Source organism: Ovis aries, chromosome 5 (assembly GCF_016772045.2).
Source record: "Ovis aries strain OAR_USU_Benz2616 breed Rambouillet chromosome 5, ARS-UI_Ramb_v3.0, whole genome shotgun sequence".
Taxonomy (NCBI): domain Eukaryota; kingdom Metazoa; phylum Chordata; class Mammalia; order Artiodactyla; family Bovidae; genus Ovis; species Ovis aries.
The window spans coordinates 38,631,726-38,649,575 of NC_056058.1; the positions used below are offsets into that span (position 1 = coordinate 38,631,726).

At 38.5% G+C, this 17,850-nt stretch overlaps 1 protein-coding gene across 1 annotated transcript in view; it reads left to right on the plus strand.

Moving 5' to 3' along the window:
- Positions 1-17,850, plus strand: part of GCSAML (germinal center associated signaling and motility like) — a 48,311-nt gene that overhangs the window by 23,800 nt on the left and 6,661 nt on the right. The window contains exon 4 of the mRNA XM_042250405.2: positions 17,014-17,042. Within this exon, the coding sequence (XP_042106339.1) occupies positions 17,014-17,042 (29 nt within the window). The remainder of the gene's footprint in view (positions 1-17,013; positions 17,043-17,850) is intronic.

A 17,850-nucleotide genomic window follows, 5' to 3' on the forward strand; every position in this document is an offset into this window, starting at 1 on the left:
ATACAAATTAGGTGATGTTCTGATACTATGTTCCAGTTGGAGGAAATTCTGCTTGGAGTCCTTATAGGGATGTGCTGGTCCTTTACTTATTTTTATCTCACAAAACTGATCTCATTATTCTTTGTATTACAGTAGTATTTGAACATGATTTATTTTTGGCAGCATTTCATAAATTTCTAGGGGAAGGAATTAATCAATCTCTGCCAATTTTAATTTATATATTGAAGTTTTAAAATAGGGTCATATTATCTGGTGGTGGTGTTGTTGTTGTTTAAAGCATTTACTCCATTTGATATAGCATCTAGGTGTAGTCGCTTGGTTATGTTGACTCTTTGTGACCCCAAGGACTGTAGCCCACCAGGCTCCTCTGTCCATGGGATTTCCCAGGCAAGAATATTGTAATGGGTTGCCATTTCCTTCTCCGGGGGATCCGTCCAATCCAGGGATTGACACTGCATCTCCTGCATTGGCAGGCACATTCTTTACCACTGTAGTAATCATGCAATTACTCAAAATGAACAATTATGAAGAAAACTCACATTTTCTAATCACTATTGCTTCAGCTGTCCTCTCCTCTTCACAGTCAAACTTCTTGAAAGAATTGTATAGCCTCATTATTTGGGACTTTGCATTTCCCAGTTTAAACTCAGAGTAGTTTACTTCTGGTACTACTGTTCCACTAAGTGTATTCAATGGACTATGAAACAATACATTTTACCAGACTGTATCACAGCCATAATTAGAATAACATGCTTAAAGAGCATCATAGTGCACTGCATATATAATTGTTATATGAGAATTATTTTTATTTTATATATGTATATGGTTGTACTGAACCAGGATATAAAATATACTTTTAAGTATGGATCACACTAAAAAAAGTTGAATGTCTCTGTTCAGATGTAACTACAGACTGTAAAGGAAAATATTCCATCGTAATCCCATCACTGTATCTCTAGCACTTGAAAATGCTGCTCAGCATCTCCCTCCTGAAATTCTTCCTTCCTTCATTTATTTGACACCACACTCTATTCTTTGGATCCTCAACTGTTGCCCATTGCTCTACTGTCTGATGCTACCCTGTTTCAGTACATCAGGAATGCTGGTGCTTGACCCAGATTTGGAAACTTTCTACTCTTTTGAGGAGCTTCTGTATGATGGATTTTATTTTTTCTAATCTTTGGTAGAATTTTCTAGGGAAAAGTATCTGGGGAAAATGTTTATTGTAAGAACTTTTTTCACTTCTAGATGCAAACGCTTTTGTAGTTATAGATCATTCACATTTTCTTTTTCATCGTGTCAGTTTTGCAAGTTAAATTTCTCATCAAATTTATCTTTTTAATTAAAATTCTGAGGTCCTAAACTTAAAATTTTAAGTATTTAATGTTTGCAGGATCTATAGTGATGCCCTCTTGCTGTTCCTTTGAGCCCAACTCCAGTTGACATATAGCTTACTCAAATCCTAAGAGATTCACCAAATATTGCCCTACTTTTATTTACAGGAAGAGTAGATGCAAATTGATTGAGGTAGCTGATGCTAAGTCGCTTCAGTTCTGTCTGACTCTGTGCAACCCCATAGAAGGCAGCCCACCAGGCTCCCCCTTCCCTGGGATTCTCCAGGCAAGAACACTAGAGTGGGTTGCTGTTTCCTTCTCCAATGCACGAAAGTGGAAAGTGAAAAGTGAAAGTGAAGTCGCTCAGTCGTGTCCGACTCTTAGCAACCCCAAGAACTGAAGCCTACCAGGCTCCTCCGTCTATGGGATTTTCCAGGTGAAAGAGTACTGGAGTGGGGTGCCACTGCCTTCTCTGGATTGAGGTGGGGCTATCCTGAAATAATTCAGGCTACTACCCCTCCCACCCCCCAAAACTTCACCTAGGTGAAGGTTCCTTCATTTTTCTTTGGCAAACTATATATCTAAAGTATTCTGGGGTACCTGTCCCTTTATGTTCACTAGGATCTATAGGCCTTATGTCCTCTATATAGTAGATTATTTTTATTTCCTGCAGATATATGAAATGATCAATGTTCCTGCAAAGTAGATATTGACAGAGAGACAGAAATTGATAAAGCCCTGAAATACACCAATGAAGTAGCACTGGTGTCTCTTCATGAAAGCAAATGTATCTATGTATCTGCCAATGCACTGCTTTAGTGAATTAAGAGATCTCATCTGCAACAGTAAATGAAACTTAAGTTATCTAATTAATTTTGTGAAAATGTCCAAGACCCAGCCACATTTACTGAGGCCAAAAAGGGAAGGAAATTAAGTGAGAAAGTTGTCAAAATTACCACCTCTGCATATTTTTGATATTAAAGTCAATAATTATTTTATTGCTTTTAGTTAGTTTACATTCCACTTGGACCAGAGCCAGTTGAGGAGAACCTATATGATGCTGCTGCAAATTGGTCAACATATCTGCTTTCACTCTTGTTTTAAAGTCATGGTAATATTCATTGGATATATTTATGGATCCCTTCAACACACTATGACATAGACACAGGAAAAAATTCCCTTCTCTTATTAGTGGGCTAAGGTAAAATAAGATTCTTTTAGGGAAGTTTCCTCGGTCCTTTAATCAGCTCTTGAATCACAAATTTAAAGTATCATATTCTCTGTTTATGTGCTCCAAAGAAAAAAATCAGATAATCAGTTAGTCTTTATATTTCTCATTCTTCCCCAAAAGGTCTGTTAGAGCAGTGATTTAGGCTAGCCTTTTCCACCCAAGGGACCACAGGTAAAATTTAATAAGTCTTTTGCCATTTGTACTGTGGACTATTTGTGTCTCATTTTTTTTTAATACTGATGGGATCTGCTCTGCCTCTAAACCTAATCAGCTGATGTAACTTAGCCCAGATTCTCATACCTTTGGAAGTTTGTTACTTCAACCATTCCTGATTCCAACAATTACAAATTAGTCATAATTATTGGATTGAACTGCAGGAAAGATGTGGCAGTCTGTTAATGGTGTATGAATCATAACAGAGCCAGAAGACTTACCAAAATGCAAATAGCAAGAAAAATTTGCAATTTAGAAAGCAATGTGATGCTTACCATGTGTTATCTCATGGACATAGGGAAAGGAAGGTTATTTTTGCCATTTTCTGAGATGTTGGGGCAGGATGAGAAGGTTATAGCAGTATATTCATTTAAATATTCTTACATTCCTAAATCTTAAGATATTTTCATTTTTTTGGCTTTATAGCAAGGAATATATAGGTAGTAGGTAGAATAAGGGGCTTCCCAGTAAAGAATTTTCCTGCCAATACAGGAGATGTGGGTTTAATCTCTGAGTTGGGAAGATCCCCTGGAGGAGGAAATGACAACTCTTTCCAGTATTCTTGCTTGGAAAATCCCATGGACAAAGAAGCCTTGTGGACTACAGCTCATGGGGTCACAATGAGTTGGATAGGACTGAGCTACTGAACATGCAAACAAGTATTAACAGAATAAAGGCCCCCAAAGACATCCAAGTTTGACTATGTTTTTAAATGTCAAAAGGGACTTTGCATAAGTGATTCAAGGTTTCTAGGTGGAGAGATGAACAAATGCTCTTTAAAATGTAGAAGAGAGAAGCAGAAGTGATGCAGCACAGTGTCAGAGTTATGCAGCATAAGAAAAACTCAAACAGCTATTGCTTGTTTGTAGCAGTGGAAGGGGACAATGATCCAAGGAATGAGTGCAGCCTCCAGAAGCTGGAAAAGGCAAAGAAATTGAGTCTTATTTAGAATCTCTAGAAAGGAATGCAGCCATGTCAACATCTTGATTTTGGCCCAGTGAGACTCAGAATTCTAATATCTAAAACTGTAAGATATTAGTAGTAAACTTGCATTGTTTTAAGCCATCAGGTTTGTGATAATTTGTTACAGCAGTTTTTGTTCAGTCACTCAGTCATGTCTGACTCTGCGACTCCATGGATGGCAGCACGTCAGGCTTCCCTGTCCTTAATTTCCAGAGTTTGCTCAAGCTCATCTCCATTAAGTTGATGATGCCATCCAACCATCTCATCCTCTGTTGCCCCTTTCTCCTCCTGTCCTCAATCTTTCCCAGCATCAGGATCTTTCCAATGAGTCAGCTCTTTGCATCTGTTTTGCAGAAAGTTTTCACTTTCATCTCAGGTTCACAGAATTTGTTAACAAAATAAGCCACTTGTTATATGCAAATAAATAACACAGATATTTATTAGAGAATTATCTAGCTTACTTTCAATATACTAACATTAAAAGAAATGAGAAATAGAGCAGAAGATACATCACCAAATTGGGTTTTGACCAACATTCAGACTCAATCAGCTTTGGGAAGTCCCATGTCACAGCACATCTGGAGTCCCAGTTGGGAAAGGGTCCCAGGCAGTGTGTCCACTCCATGGGTGAGACTTCAAGGACTGCAATTTGGGTCTCCCATTTACAATCCCAGGACAGATGCAAATTGATATCATCAATCTGTGACCAAATTGCAAGCTTCAGTACAGTTCAGTTCAGTTGCTCAGTCATGTCCGACTCTTTGGGACCCCATGAATCGCAGTGTGCCAGGCCTCCCTGTCCATCACCAACTCCCAGAGTTCACTCAAACCCATGTTCATCAAGTTGGTGATGCCATCCAGCCATCTCATCCTCTGTTGTCCCCTTCTCCTGCCCCCAATCCCTCCAGCATCAGGGTCTTTTCCAATGAGTCAACTCTTCGCATGAGGTGGCCAAAGTACTGGAGTTTCAGCTTTAGCATCAGTCCTTCCAATGAACACCTAGGACTGACCTCCTTTAAATGGACTGGTTGGATTTCCTTGCAGTCCAAGGGACTCTCAAGGGTCTTCTCCAACACCACAGTTCAAAAGCATCAATTCTTCGGCACTCAGCTTTCTTCACAGTCCAACTCTCACATCCATACATGACCACTGGAAAAACCATAGCCTTGACTAGATGGACCTTTGTTGTCAAAGTAATGTCTCTGCTTTTTAATATGCTATCTAGGATGGTCACAACTTTCCTTCCAAGGAGTAAATGTCTTTTAATTTCATGGCTGCAATCACCATCTGCAGTGATTTTGGAGCCCCCCAAAATAAAGTCTGACACTGTTTCCACTGTTTCCCACCTATTTCCCATGAAGTGATGGGACCGGATGCCATAATCTTAGCTTTCAGAATGTTGAACTTTAAGCCAGCTTTTTCACTCTCCTCTTTTACTTTCATCAAGCGGCTTTTTAGTTCCTCTTCACTTTCTGCCATAAGGGTGGTGTCATCTGCATATCTGAGGTTATTGATATTTCTCCCGGCAATCTTGATTCCAGCTTGTGCTTCTTCAAGCCCAGCGTTTCTCATGATGTACTCTGCATAGAAGTTAAATAAGCAGGGTGACAATATACAGCCTTGCATTACTCCTTTTCCTATTTGGAACCAGTCTGTTGTTCCAGGTCCAGTTCCATGTCCAGTTGCTTCCTGACCTGCATATAGGTTTCTCAAGAGGCAGGTCAGGTGGTCTGGTATTTCCATCTCTCAGAATTTTCCACAATTTACTGTGATCCACACAGTCAAAGGCTTTGGCATAGTTAATAAAGCAGAAATAGATGTTTTTCTGGAACTCTCTTTGCTTTTTCGATGATCCAGCAGATGTTGGCAATTTGATCTCTGGTACCTCTGCCTTTTCTAAAACCAATTTGAACATCAGGAAGTTCACAGCTCAGGTATTGCTGAAGCCTGGCTTGGAGAATTTTGAGCATTACCTTACTAGAGTGTGAGATGAGTTCAATTGTGTGGTAGTTTGAGCATTCTTTGGCATTGCCTTTCTTTGGGATTGGAATGAAAACTGACCTTTTCCAGTCCTGTGGTCACTGCTGAGTTTTCCAAATTTGCTGGCATATAGAGTCCAGCACTTTCACAGCATCATCTTTCAGGATTTGAAATAGCTCAACTGGAATTCCATCACTTCCACTAGCTTGATTTGTAGTGCTTTTTAAGGCTCACTTGACTTCACATTCCAGGATGTCTGGCTCTAGGTGAGTGATCACACCATCGTGATTATCTTGGTTGTGAAGATCTTTTTTGTACAGTTCTTCTGTGTATTCTTGCCACCTCTTCTTAATATCTTTTGCAAGCCTAGTTTCATGCTAATTCTGTTTGTTTTGTCTTGTAAAACTTGGAATGTTGTTAAGCCTGGGGCTTGGTTTGCCAGTCCCCTCTCAGGGGCTCAACAATCTCAAGATTCTTCCCCCATTTTATCTAAGGTACTCTACTGTGCCAACAAAGGTCCATCTAGTCAAGGCTATGGTTTTTCCAGTAATCATGTATGGATGTGAGAGTTGGAATGTGAAGAAAGCTGAGAGCTGAAGAATTGATGCTTTTGAAGTATGGTGTTGGAGAAGACTCTTGAGAGTCCCTTGGACTGCAAGGAGATCCAACCAGTCCATTGTAAAGGAGGTCAGTCCTGGGTGTTCTTTGGAAGGAATGATGCTAAAGCTGAAACTCTAGTCCTTTGGCCACCTCATGGGAAGAGTTGACTCATTGGAAAAGACTCTGATGCTGGGAGGGATTGGGGGCAGGAGGAAAAGGGGACGACAGAGGAAGAGATGGCTGAATGGCATCACCGACTCGATGGACATGAGTTTGAGTGAACTCCGGGAGTTGGTGATGGACAGGGAGGCCTGGCGTTTTGCAATTCACGGGGTCGCAAAGAGTCGGACATAACTGAGGGACTGGACTGACTGAAATGACTGAAAGTCTTGCACTTACAGCAGGCAGTCACTCTCAGTCAATTCGTCAGGGCAGTGGCCAGGCAGGTTAGAAGCAAAGTGAGAGGCCGGCTCTGCTTTGTCTCTGAAGCCTAAATAAGACTGTGCTTGTGTGTGTGTGAGCGCGTGTGCATGTGCACTTACTCTCTCAGTCATGGTCGACTGTTGCAACACTATAGACTGTAACCTGCCAGGCTCCTTTGTCCATGGGATTCTCCAGTCAAGGAAACTGGAGGGGGTTGCCATTTCCTTCTCCAGGGGATTTTCCTGACCCAGGAATGGAATCCAGTTTTCCTGCATTGGAGGCAGACTACTGACTGAGCTACACGGGAGGTTTAGTTTCCCTAACAGCATCAGGTGGCCAAAGTATTGAAGCTTCAGTATCAGTCCTTCCAGTGAGTATTCAGGGTCTATTTTCTTTGGGATTGACTGTTTTGATCTCCTTGCTGTCCAAGGGACTCTCAAAGTCTTCATAAGCACCACAGTTCAAAAGCATCAATTCTTTGGCACTTAGCCTTCAGTATGGCCCAGCTCTCAAAACCATAGCACTACTGGAAAAACCATATCTTTGACTATACAGACTTTTGTCAGCAAAGTGATGTCTGTTTTTTAGTACTCTATGTTTGTTATAGCTTTTCTTCCAGGGAGTAAGCGTCTTTTAATTTCATGGCAGCAGCAATAGGAGACAATTACAACCTGAAGCAGTAATGCCATTTTATACAGGCCATTACTGAGATTAATTCCTAGGCAGCCACTCTAGTTAATAATTAGATGTGCCTCTCAACTCTCTGAATTGCAGTATTGAATCCAGACTTTCTGGTAAGTGCATCAGTATCTAGACATTCATTTGGTTCCATACGATATGTGTGCTTTCTTTCATAATCTAGGACTCACAGAATCAATTCAATAACAACACAGTGTTGCTGAATTCACACTTTTGTTTGTTTGATTTGGGCATGTTGTGAATACATATTAAGAGCATAAATAAAAAGGAAAATATACTCTTTCTTTAAAAAATTTTTTATTTTAATTGGAGGCTAATTACTTTGCAATATTGTAGTGGTTTTTTGCCATACATTGACATGATTCAGCCATGGGTTTATGTGTGTTCCCTATCCTGAATCCCTCTCCCAATCCCTCCCCATCCCATCCCTCAGGATCATCCCAGTGCATCAGCCCTGAGCACCCCATCTCACCTATTGAATCTGAACTGGCGATCTGTTTCACATATGATAATATACATGTTTCAATGCTATTCTCTCAAATCATCCCACCCTTGCCTTCTCCCACAGAGTCCAAAAGACTATTCTATACATCTGTGTCTCTTTTGCTGTCTCACATATAGGGTTACCATCTTTCTAAATATGCATTAATATACTGTATTGGTGTTTTTCTTTCTGACTTACTTCATTCTGTATAATAGGCTCCAGTTTCATCCACCTCATTAGAACTGATTCAAATGCATTCTTTTTAATGGCTGAGTAATATCCCATTGTGTATATGTACCACAGCTTTCTTATCCATTCATCTGCTGATGGACATCTAGGTTGCTTCTGTGTCTTGGCTATTATAAACAGTGCTGCAATGAATATTCAGGTACATGTGTCTGTTTCACTTCCGGTTTCCTCGGTGTGTATGCCCAGTAGTGGGATTACTGGGTCATAAGGCAGTTCTATTTCCAGTTTTTTTAAGGAATCTCCACACTGTTCTCCATAGTGGCTGTAGTAGTTTGCATTCCCATCAACAGTGTAAGAGGGTTTCCGTAATTTCTCCACACTCTCTCCAGCATTTATTTGTAGACTTTTGGATAGTAGTCATTCTGACTGGCGTGAGATAGTACCTCATTGCAGTTTTGATTTGCATTTCTCTGATAATGAGTGATGTTGAGCATCTTTTCCTGTGTTTGTTAGCCATTTGTATGTCTTCTTTGGAAAAATATCTGTTTAATTCTTTGGCCCATTTTTTGATTGGGTCATTTATTTTTCTGGAATTGAGCTGCATAAGTTGTTTGTATATTTTTGAGATTAGTTGTTTGTCAGTTGCTTCATTTGCTATGATTTTCTCCCATTTTGAAGGCTGTCTTTTCACCTTGCTTATAGTTTCCATCGTTGTGCAAAAGCTTTCAAGTTTAATTAGGTCCCATTTGTTTATTTTTGCTTTTATTTTCAATATTCTGGGAGGTGGGTATAGAGGATCCTACTGTGATTTATGTCAGAGAAGGTTTTGCCTGTGTTCTCCTCTAGGAGTTTTATAGTTTCTGGTCTTATGTTTAGGTCTTTAGTCCATTTTGAGTTTATTTTTGTGTTTCGTGTTAGAAAGTGTTCTAGTTTCATTCTTTTACAAGTGGTTGACCAGTTTTCCCAGCACCACTTGTTAAAGAGATTGTCTTTTCTCCACCGAATATTTTTTCCTCCTTTGTCAAAGATAAAGTGTCCATAGGTGCGTGGATTTATCTCTGAGCTTTCTATTTTGTTCCACTGATCTATATTTTTGTGTTTGTGCCAGTACCATACTGTCTTAATGACTGTAGCTTTGTAGTGTAGCCTGAAGTTAGGCAGCTTGATTCCTCCAGTTCCATTGTTCTTTCTCAAGATGGCTTTGGCTATTCGAGGTTTTTTGTATTTCCATACAAATTGTGAAATTATTTGTTCCAGTTCTCTGAAAAATACCATTGGTAGCTTGATAGGAATTGCACTGAACCTATAGATTACTTTTGGTAGTATACTCATTTTCACTATATTGATTCTTCTGATCCATGAACATGGTGTATTTCTCCATCTATTTGTGTCATCTTTGATTTCTTTCACCAGTGTTTTATAGTTTTCTATATATAGGTCTTTTGTTTCTTTAGGCAGATTTATTCCTAAGTATCTTATTCTTTTTGTTGCAATGGTGAATGGAATTGTTTCCTTAATTTCTCTTTTTGTTATCTCATTGTTAGTGTATAGGAATGCAAGGGATTTCTGTGTATTAATTTTATATCCTGCAACTTTCCTATATTTATTGATTAGCTCTAGTAATTTCTGGTGGAGTCTTTAGGGTCTCCTATATAGAGGATCATGTCATCTGCAAACAGTGAGAGTCTTACTAATTTTCCAATCTGGATTCCTTTTATTTCTTTTTCTTCTCTGACTGCTGTTGCTAAAACTCCCAAAACTATGTTGAAAAGTAGTGGTAAGAGTGGGCACCCTTGTCTTCTTCCTGACTTTAGGGGACATGCTTTCAATTTTTCACCATTGAGGATACTGTTTCCTGTGGGTTTATCATATATAGCTTTTATTATGTTGAGATATGTTTACTCTATGCCTGCTTTCTGGAGGGTTTTTATCATAAACGGATGTTGAATTTTGTCAAAGGCTTTCTCTGCATCTATCGAGATAATCATATGGTTTTTACCTTTCAATTTGTTAATGTGGTGTATTACATTGATTGATTTGCAAATAATGAAGAATCCTTGCATCCCTGGGATGAACTCCACTTGGTCATGATGTATGATCTTTTAAATATGTTATCGGATTTTGTTCGCTAGGATTTTGTTAAGGAGTTTTGCATCTATGTTCATCAGTGATATTGGTCTGTGGTTGTCTTTCTTCGTGGTATCTTTGTCAGGTTTTGGTATTAGGGTGATGGTGGCCTCATAGAATGAGTTTCAAAGTTTACCTTCCTCTGCAGTTTTCTGGAAGATTTTGAGTAGGATAAGTGTTAACTCTTCTCTGAATTTTTGGTAGAATTCATCTGTGAAGCGGTCTGGTCCTGGGCTTCTGTTTGCTGGAAGATTTCTGACTACATTTTCGATTTCCAGGCTTGTGATGGGTCTGTTAAGATTTTCTATTTCTTCCTGGTTCAGTTTTGGAAAGTTATACTTTTCTAGGAATTTGTCCATTTCTTCTGAGTTGTCCATTTTATTGGCATATACTTGCTGATAGTAGTCTCTATGATCCTTTGTATTTCTGTGTTGTCCGTTGTGATCTTTCCATTTTCATTTCTAATTTTATTGATTTGATTCTTCTCCCTTTGTGTCTGGATGAGTCTGGCTAATGGTTTGTCTATTTTATTTATCTTCTCAAAGAACCAGCTTTTAGCTTTGTTGATTTTTGCTATGGTAACTTTTGTTTCTTTTGTATTTATTATGCCCTAATTTTTAAAATTTCTTTCCTTTTACTAACCCTGGGGTTCTTCCATTTCTTCCTTTCCTAGTTGCTTTAGGTGTAGAGTTAGGTTATTTGTTTGACATTTTTCCTTGTTTCTTGAGGTAAGCCTGTATTGCTATGAACCTTCCCCTTAGCACTGCTTTTACAGTGTCCCATAGGTTTTGGTTGTTGTGTTTTCATTTTCATTCATTTCTATGCATATTTTGATTTCTTTTTTGATTTTTTCTGTGATTTGTTGGTTATTTAGCCTCCATATTGTGGCATTTTTAATAGTTTTTTGCTAGTAGTTGACATCTAATCTTACTGCATTGTGGTCAGAAAAGATGCTTGGAATGATTTCATTTTTTTTGAATTTAAGAAGGCTAGATTTATGGCCCAGGATGTGATCTATCCTGGAGAAGGTTCCGTGCGCACTTGAGAAAAAGGTGAAATTCATTGTTTTAGGGTGAAATGTCCTATAGATATCAATTAGGTCTAACTGGTCCATTGTATCATTTAAAGTTTGTGTTACCTTGCTAATTTTCTGTTTAGTTGATCTATCCATAGGTGTGAGTGTGGTATTAAAGTCTCCCACTATTATTGTGTTATTGTTAATTTCCCCTTTCACACATGTTAGCATTTGCCTTACATATTGTGGTACTCCTATGTTGGGTGCATATATATTTATAATTGTTATATCTTCTTGGATTGATCCTTTGATCATTATGCAGTGTCCTTCTTTGTCTCTTTTCACAGCCTTTATTTCAAAGTCTATTTTATCTGATATGAGTATTGCTACTCTTGCTTTCTTTTGGTCTCCATTTGCATGAAATATCTTTTCCAGCCCTTCACTTTCAGTCTGTATGTCCTTAGTTTTGAGGTGGGTCTTTTGTAGACAGCATATATAGGAGTCTTGTTTTTGTATCCATTCAGGCAGTCTTTGTCTTTTGGTTGGGGCAGTCAACCCATTTACATTTTTGTAATTATTGATAAGTATGATCCCATTGCCACTTACTTTGTTGTTTTGGATTCAAGTTTATACACCTTTTCTGTGTTTCCTGTCTAGAGAAGATCCTTTAGCATTTGTTGAAGAGCTGGTTTGGTGGTGTTGAATTCTCTCAGCTTTTACTTGTCTGTAAAGCTTTTGACTTCTCCTTCATATCTGAATGAGATCCTTGTTGGGTACAGTAATCTGGGTTGTATGTTTTTCTCTTTCATTACTTTAAGGATGTCCTACCATTTCCTTCTGGCCTGAAGAGTTTCTGTTGAAACAGAAACTAATGGGAATCCCCTTGTGTGCTATTTGTTGTTTTCCCCTTGCTGCTTTTAATATTTATTCTTTGTGTTTGATCTTTGTTAATTTGATTAATATGTGTCTTTGGGTGTTTCCTTGGGTTTATCCTGTTTGGGAATCTCTGGGTTTCTTGGTCTGGGGTGACTATTTCCTTCCCCATTTTAGGGAAGTTTTCAACTATTATCTCCTGAAGTATTTTCTCATGTCCTTTCTTTTTGTCTTCTTCTTCTGGGACTCCTATGATTAGAATATTGGGGCATTTGACATTGTCCCAGAGGTCTCTGAGGTTGTCCTCATTTTATTTAATTCTTTTTTCTTTTTTGCTCTCTGCTTCATTTATTTTCACCATTCTATCTTCTACCTCACTAATCCTATCTTCTGCCGCCATTATTCTACAGTTGGTTCCCTCCAGAATGGTTTTGATTTCTTTATTGCATTATTCATTATTGATTGACTCTTTTTCATTTCTTCCAGGTCCTTGTTAAACATTTCTTGCATCTTCTCAATCCTTGTCTCCAGGCTATTTATCTGTAACTCCATTTTGTTTTTAAGATTTTGGATCATTTTTAGTATCATTATTCTGAATTATTTTTCAGGTAGACTCCCTATCTCCTCCTCTTTGGTTTGGTTTGGTGGGTATTTATCATATTCCTTTACTTGCTGAGTATTTCTCTGTCTTTTCATCTTGTTTACATTGCTGTGTTTGGGGTGGCCTTTCTGTACTTTGGCAGTTTGTGGTTCTTCTTTATTATGGAGTTTCCTCCCTGTGGGTTGGGTTGGACGAGTGGCTTGTTAAGGTTTCTTGGTTAGGGAAGCTTGTGTCAGTGTTCTGGTGGGTGGAGCTGGATTTATACTCTCTGGAGTGCAATGAAGTGTCCAGTAATGAGTTTTGAGATGTCAGTGGGTTTGGTGTGACTTTGGGCAGCCTGTATATTAAAGCTCAGGGCTATGTTCCTGTGTTGCTGGAGAATCTGTGTGGTATGTCTTGCTTTGGAACTTGTTGGCTCTTGGGTGGAGCTTGGTTTCAGTGTGGGTATGGAGGCTTTTAGATGAGCTCTTATTTATTAATGTTCCCTGGAGTCAGGGGTTCTCTGTTGTTCTCAGGATTTGGACTTAAGCCTCCTGCCTCTGGTTTTCAGTCTTATTCTTACAGTAGCTTCAAGACTTCTCCATCCATACAGCACAAGTGATAAAACATCTAGGTAAATGGAGAAAAGATTTTCCATAATGAGGGACACCAGAAACGTTAGCTGAGTTACATGGAGAAGAGAAGAGGGAGGAGGGAGATAGAGGTGACCAGGAGGAGAAGAGGGGGAATCAAAAGGGGGGAGAGCAATCTAGCCAGTAATGAAATCCCTATATGTTCTCCACAGCCTGGAACACCCAGAGATGTTCACTGAGTTACATAGAGAAGACAAGAAGGAGGAAGGAGATAGAGGTGACCCTCAGAAGTGGGGGTGGGGGTCAAAAGCAGAGAGGCAGATCTAGCCAGTAATCAGTTCCCTAAGTGTTCTCCACAGCCCAGAATACCAAAAGAGATTCACAGAGTTGGGTAGAGAAGTGAAGGGGGAGGGAGGAGATAGAGGTGACCTAGGGGAGAAAAAGGAGAGTCAAAATGGGAGAGGGCAATCAAGCCAGTAATCACACTCCTAAGTAAAAATGGGTACTGAAGATTGGATTCTTAAAGGTACAAAATTTATAACAAATACTAAAAAGCAAAGATTAAAAATCTAGAGTAGAGGTTAGGCTCTCAAAAATACAATATTAAAAAAGCAAAACAAAATCACAAAAACTATAAAAAATATATATGAAGTTTCCTTTACAAATAGGGTCTTTTTTGGCAAGGTAATAGCAGGATATAAAAATGAAAATTAAGGGAGTAAGAGGACTTAAAAATAAAAAGAAAATAAAAAAATTTGAAAGTAAAATTATATGTAGGAATTTCTATGGAGCTGTTGAGGGCAGTGTGGTGTCAGTTCAGTTTCAGATAGTTCCCTGTTTCAGCTTACACTTCTCAAGATCTATAGGCCCCTTCCAATGTAATCGGTGCTAACTACAGGGTTTTAATCTGTTGCACCTGTCACTTCTAAAGTGGTTCCCTCTGTTTATTTTGGTTCCCTCTGTTTATTTTGGCTTCTGTTTGTAAGTCTCTTCAGTGTCTCATTTCCATCCTGACACAACAGGGCGAAGGTGGTCACTTATTTAGGCTCACTTGTTCAGTCGTGGTGTGGGGAGAGGAACACTGCAAGCAAATATCACTGGCGTGTGTGGGGAGCGCTCACAGTGTTTTGGCCACACTGGGTTTGCTCCCACTCACGGAATGTGTGCTTTTACAGTCTACACTGCTCAGGCTCCAGGTTGCTCTGCAGGGGAACTGTCTAAAGCAGGCCATGGGTTGCGTGCACTTCCCAGGTCTAAGCTGCTCAGGTTCAGGTTCTCGGGTACTCCACAAAGGTGCAGACTCGGTTGGGCCTGTAATTTGTGCCCTTCCCAGGTCCGAGCAGCTCAAACGACCAGGTGCTTGGCGAGCACACACTCTCCAGGTGTGGTGCGTCTTATCGCCTCTGGCATCCCAGCCATTCAGTTTCCTGGGTGCACCAGTGGGAGTGCCGTCTCAGGTGTGTCTCCTCTTCTGGGGAGCTGATCTCTGGTTGTGACCCTCCTGGTGGATGTCAACCATCCAGGATCCCAGGAAGACTTGGTTAGAAACTGTGAGCCTGTTTGCAGTTTAATAGAGGATGCCATCTCTGGGGCGGAGATTGCCCCTTTCCGGCTCTGGCTGTTGCCCGCCTGCCTCTGTGCCTCCAGCGGGGGATGGGCCGGTCCACTGCTGGGTAGCTCTCCTCTAGTATTCACTCAGTCCTTTGTTCTGTGAGCAGGCCAGCAGTGCCTAAGGTTAGGGCTTTTCGCAGGAAAGTTCTCTCTCTTTTCTCTCTCTCTGGCTATCCCTCAGTTTGAATTGCTATCTCAAGTTAGCTCTCTTAGATTGCCCTCAGGGCATTCAAGCCTGGTCTTTACCCTAAGCAAAGCAGCGTGTGCCTCCCTGTTCAGCCCCTGCTTGCTGGTGGTTCTTGCAAGCATCTGGGCTACTTCTCCACTGGGAGTTGCCATTAGGCACGTAATCTGTGCGTTTTATTTATTTATTTTTTCCACCTGGTTATGTTGCCCTTTGAGATTCCAAGACTCCCCACAGACGCGCCAGTGAGAGTCTTATCGCCTCCTGGTGTTTGGAACTTCTCTTTTACTACTCCCTTCCACGACTGCTCTCCATCCCTAACTCTTTTGTCTCTCTTTTTTATCTTTTATATTTTGTCCTACCTCCTTTCGAAGACAATGAGCTGCCTTTCTGGGTGTCTAGTGTCCTCTGCCAGTGTTCAGAAGTTGTTTTGTGGAATTTGCTGAGTGTTCAAATGTTCTTTTGATGAATTTTTGGGGGAGAAAGTGATTTCCCCATCCTATCTCTCTTTTTTTTTTATAATCTACTTTATGTCAATGGTATGTTTGGATCTGATTTTTATCTTCAGTATGAATAATATAATGTATTCTTGGTAAGAGATACTGGCTGGCCTTCCTTTGCAAGATAAATTTCAGGGTTTTCAAAAGGAAAGAGGAGTCCCACTCTCTAAGACCAGAGGGAACACCTCATGTGACACAATGATCTTTCTTGGAGTTTGGAATTCAGGTTAATTGCAGTCATCAGAAATTTTCTCATATACTTCCATTCTGGTTCTAAGCCTCACATATATTTTTTTCAATGTTCTAACTTCAAATAAGAAGTCTACTCTGGATATGAATTTAGCTGACCTTTAGCACAATGATGGCATGTTTCACATTTTTTACCTTAGAATAAACATGCTTGTTCTTAAATAGGTTAACATTTTCAGCACCAAAAGCTGTAACCACTTCACCCACTGGTGTATGATTTTTTTCATGTCTTTTATACTTGTGTTTGGTTCTCCAAATTATCACTAATGCTAAAATAGAATTATGCTCAAGCTATATAATTCCCTCAGTTTCTGATTATAAAACAATATTAATTTAAAAAAATATTTGGTTAATTGATTCATTACATACTGTAATATTTATAGATATATTATTATATGGATAATATAATATTTCATATTTGAAATCAGTGCATTGAATGTGACTTTTCTGTGAAGAACAATGAGGTGTTAAAAATTACTAGCATACTGTTGTTATACAGAATCTGTTTATTTAACATATTCTATGATTTTGCTCACAATCACTTTCAAGCCTATTAGGTTGTAGATTTAAGAATCATTCAGTGTTCCTTTTACAAATTGGGATTTTACTATGTTTAGTACTCTAAATATAGTAACCTATAGTTCTAACATATTTATTTAAAATATCAGCAATGAATCTTAGATTAACATGTATAATTCAGTATTTATAGCTGTAATCAAATTGAATCTATATTTAATTTGATATAGTTACTTTTGTTATGTCAGTACCTATCCCTATAACAACTTCATCTTAAGAGGTGTATGATTTTCCTATGATAACTTTATAAAATTTATATCAATTTTATAGCCATAATTATTTTTTATTTATACTTGCCATTCTGTATTATCATAGCATATTTATGGACCAAATTTTATTATCCAGCTTCAAAATTTACTTTTAGTCACCAATTTTGGTATGTATCATTTACACAGAAAGATAGTATTGTTGCCTCAAAAGATGTGTCCTTCCTTAAGAACCTCAGTAATAACAGGGAATCATGACATGTTTAGACAGTGGAGCTTTTCGAAGTTTCATCATTTCTTCCTATCCTTTCATTATCTCCTTACCCTCAATTTGTGATGTCCCAAAACTCTTAGATTGCTTTCTTTTTATTTTTACCCTCCAGGTAAAGGTGTTCCATTCACTTCTAATCAGGTAATACAATCATTGTTACATTTGTGTGATAAATGCAAAATACAGACAACTTCATATAAACCTACTTGTATATCTTCCTTAACATGCACCTTCTGAATGGATTTATCAAAGACTTTCATAGTTTAAATATTATTCCTGGAAATTCTAATGCAAAAATAGAAATAAAAAAATAAAAATATTTTAACAAAATTTAGGTGATTAGTAAGTTTGTATTGTTTTAAGTCTACCAAAGTCTAATATTTTAATTTTCAAAGCTACTATAACAAAAGTAAATAAAATTCGCAACTACAATCTGACTACCATAAAACATTATTTTTTAGCTTTCCACATTCCCTTTTAATCTTTATGTACAGGACTTAGATTTTATATTTATAAACATGGTGGATATCAATCAACAGATGAAAAAACACATTCTTTTTAATATTGTATCACAAACATTTTATTGATTTAATTAGCAGTATTTTAATTTTTCGTTCATGGTCCATACAATTGAAAATGTATTTAGATTCTTAATTATATTAAATTTTATCCTATAAAGAATTGTTATGCAATTTGCTTAATTACTTATAGATCTGTGATTCTGATTGTTGCATATATTATACCTCAGTATGTGTGATATAAACTATACAACTACTTTTCTCTAGATGTTCAGGGAGATAACAGTGTCTTGTTATTCTCTTTTATTATTTGTAGTGAAATGAAAACAGAATTAGTGGTAGTTTGAAGCAGGATATGTTGCTAAAATGAAGTCTTTAAGACATTAGGGCTTGGAGAAAGGGGCTTGAATACCTGAAGTGCAAGATCATCA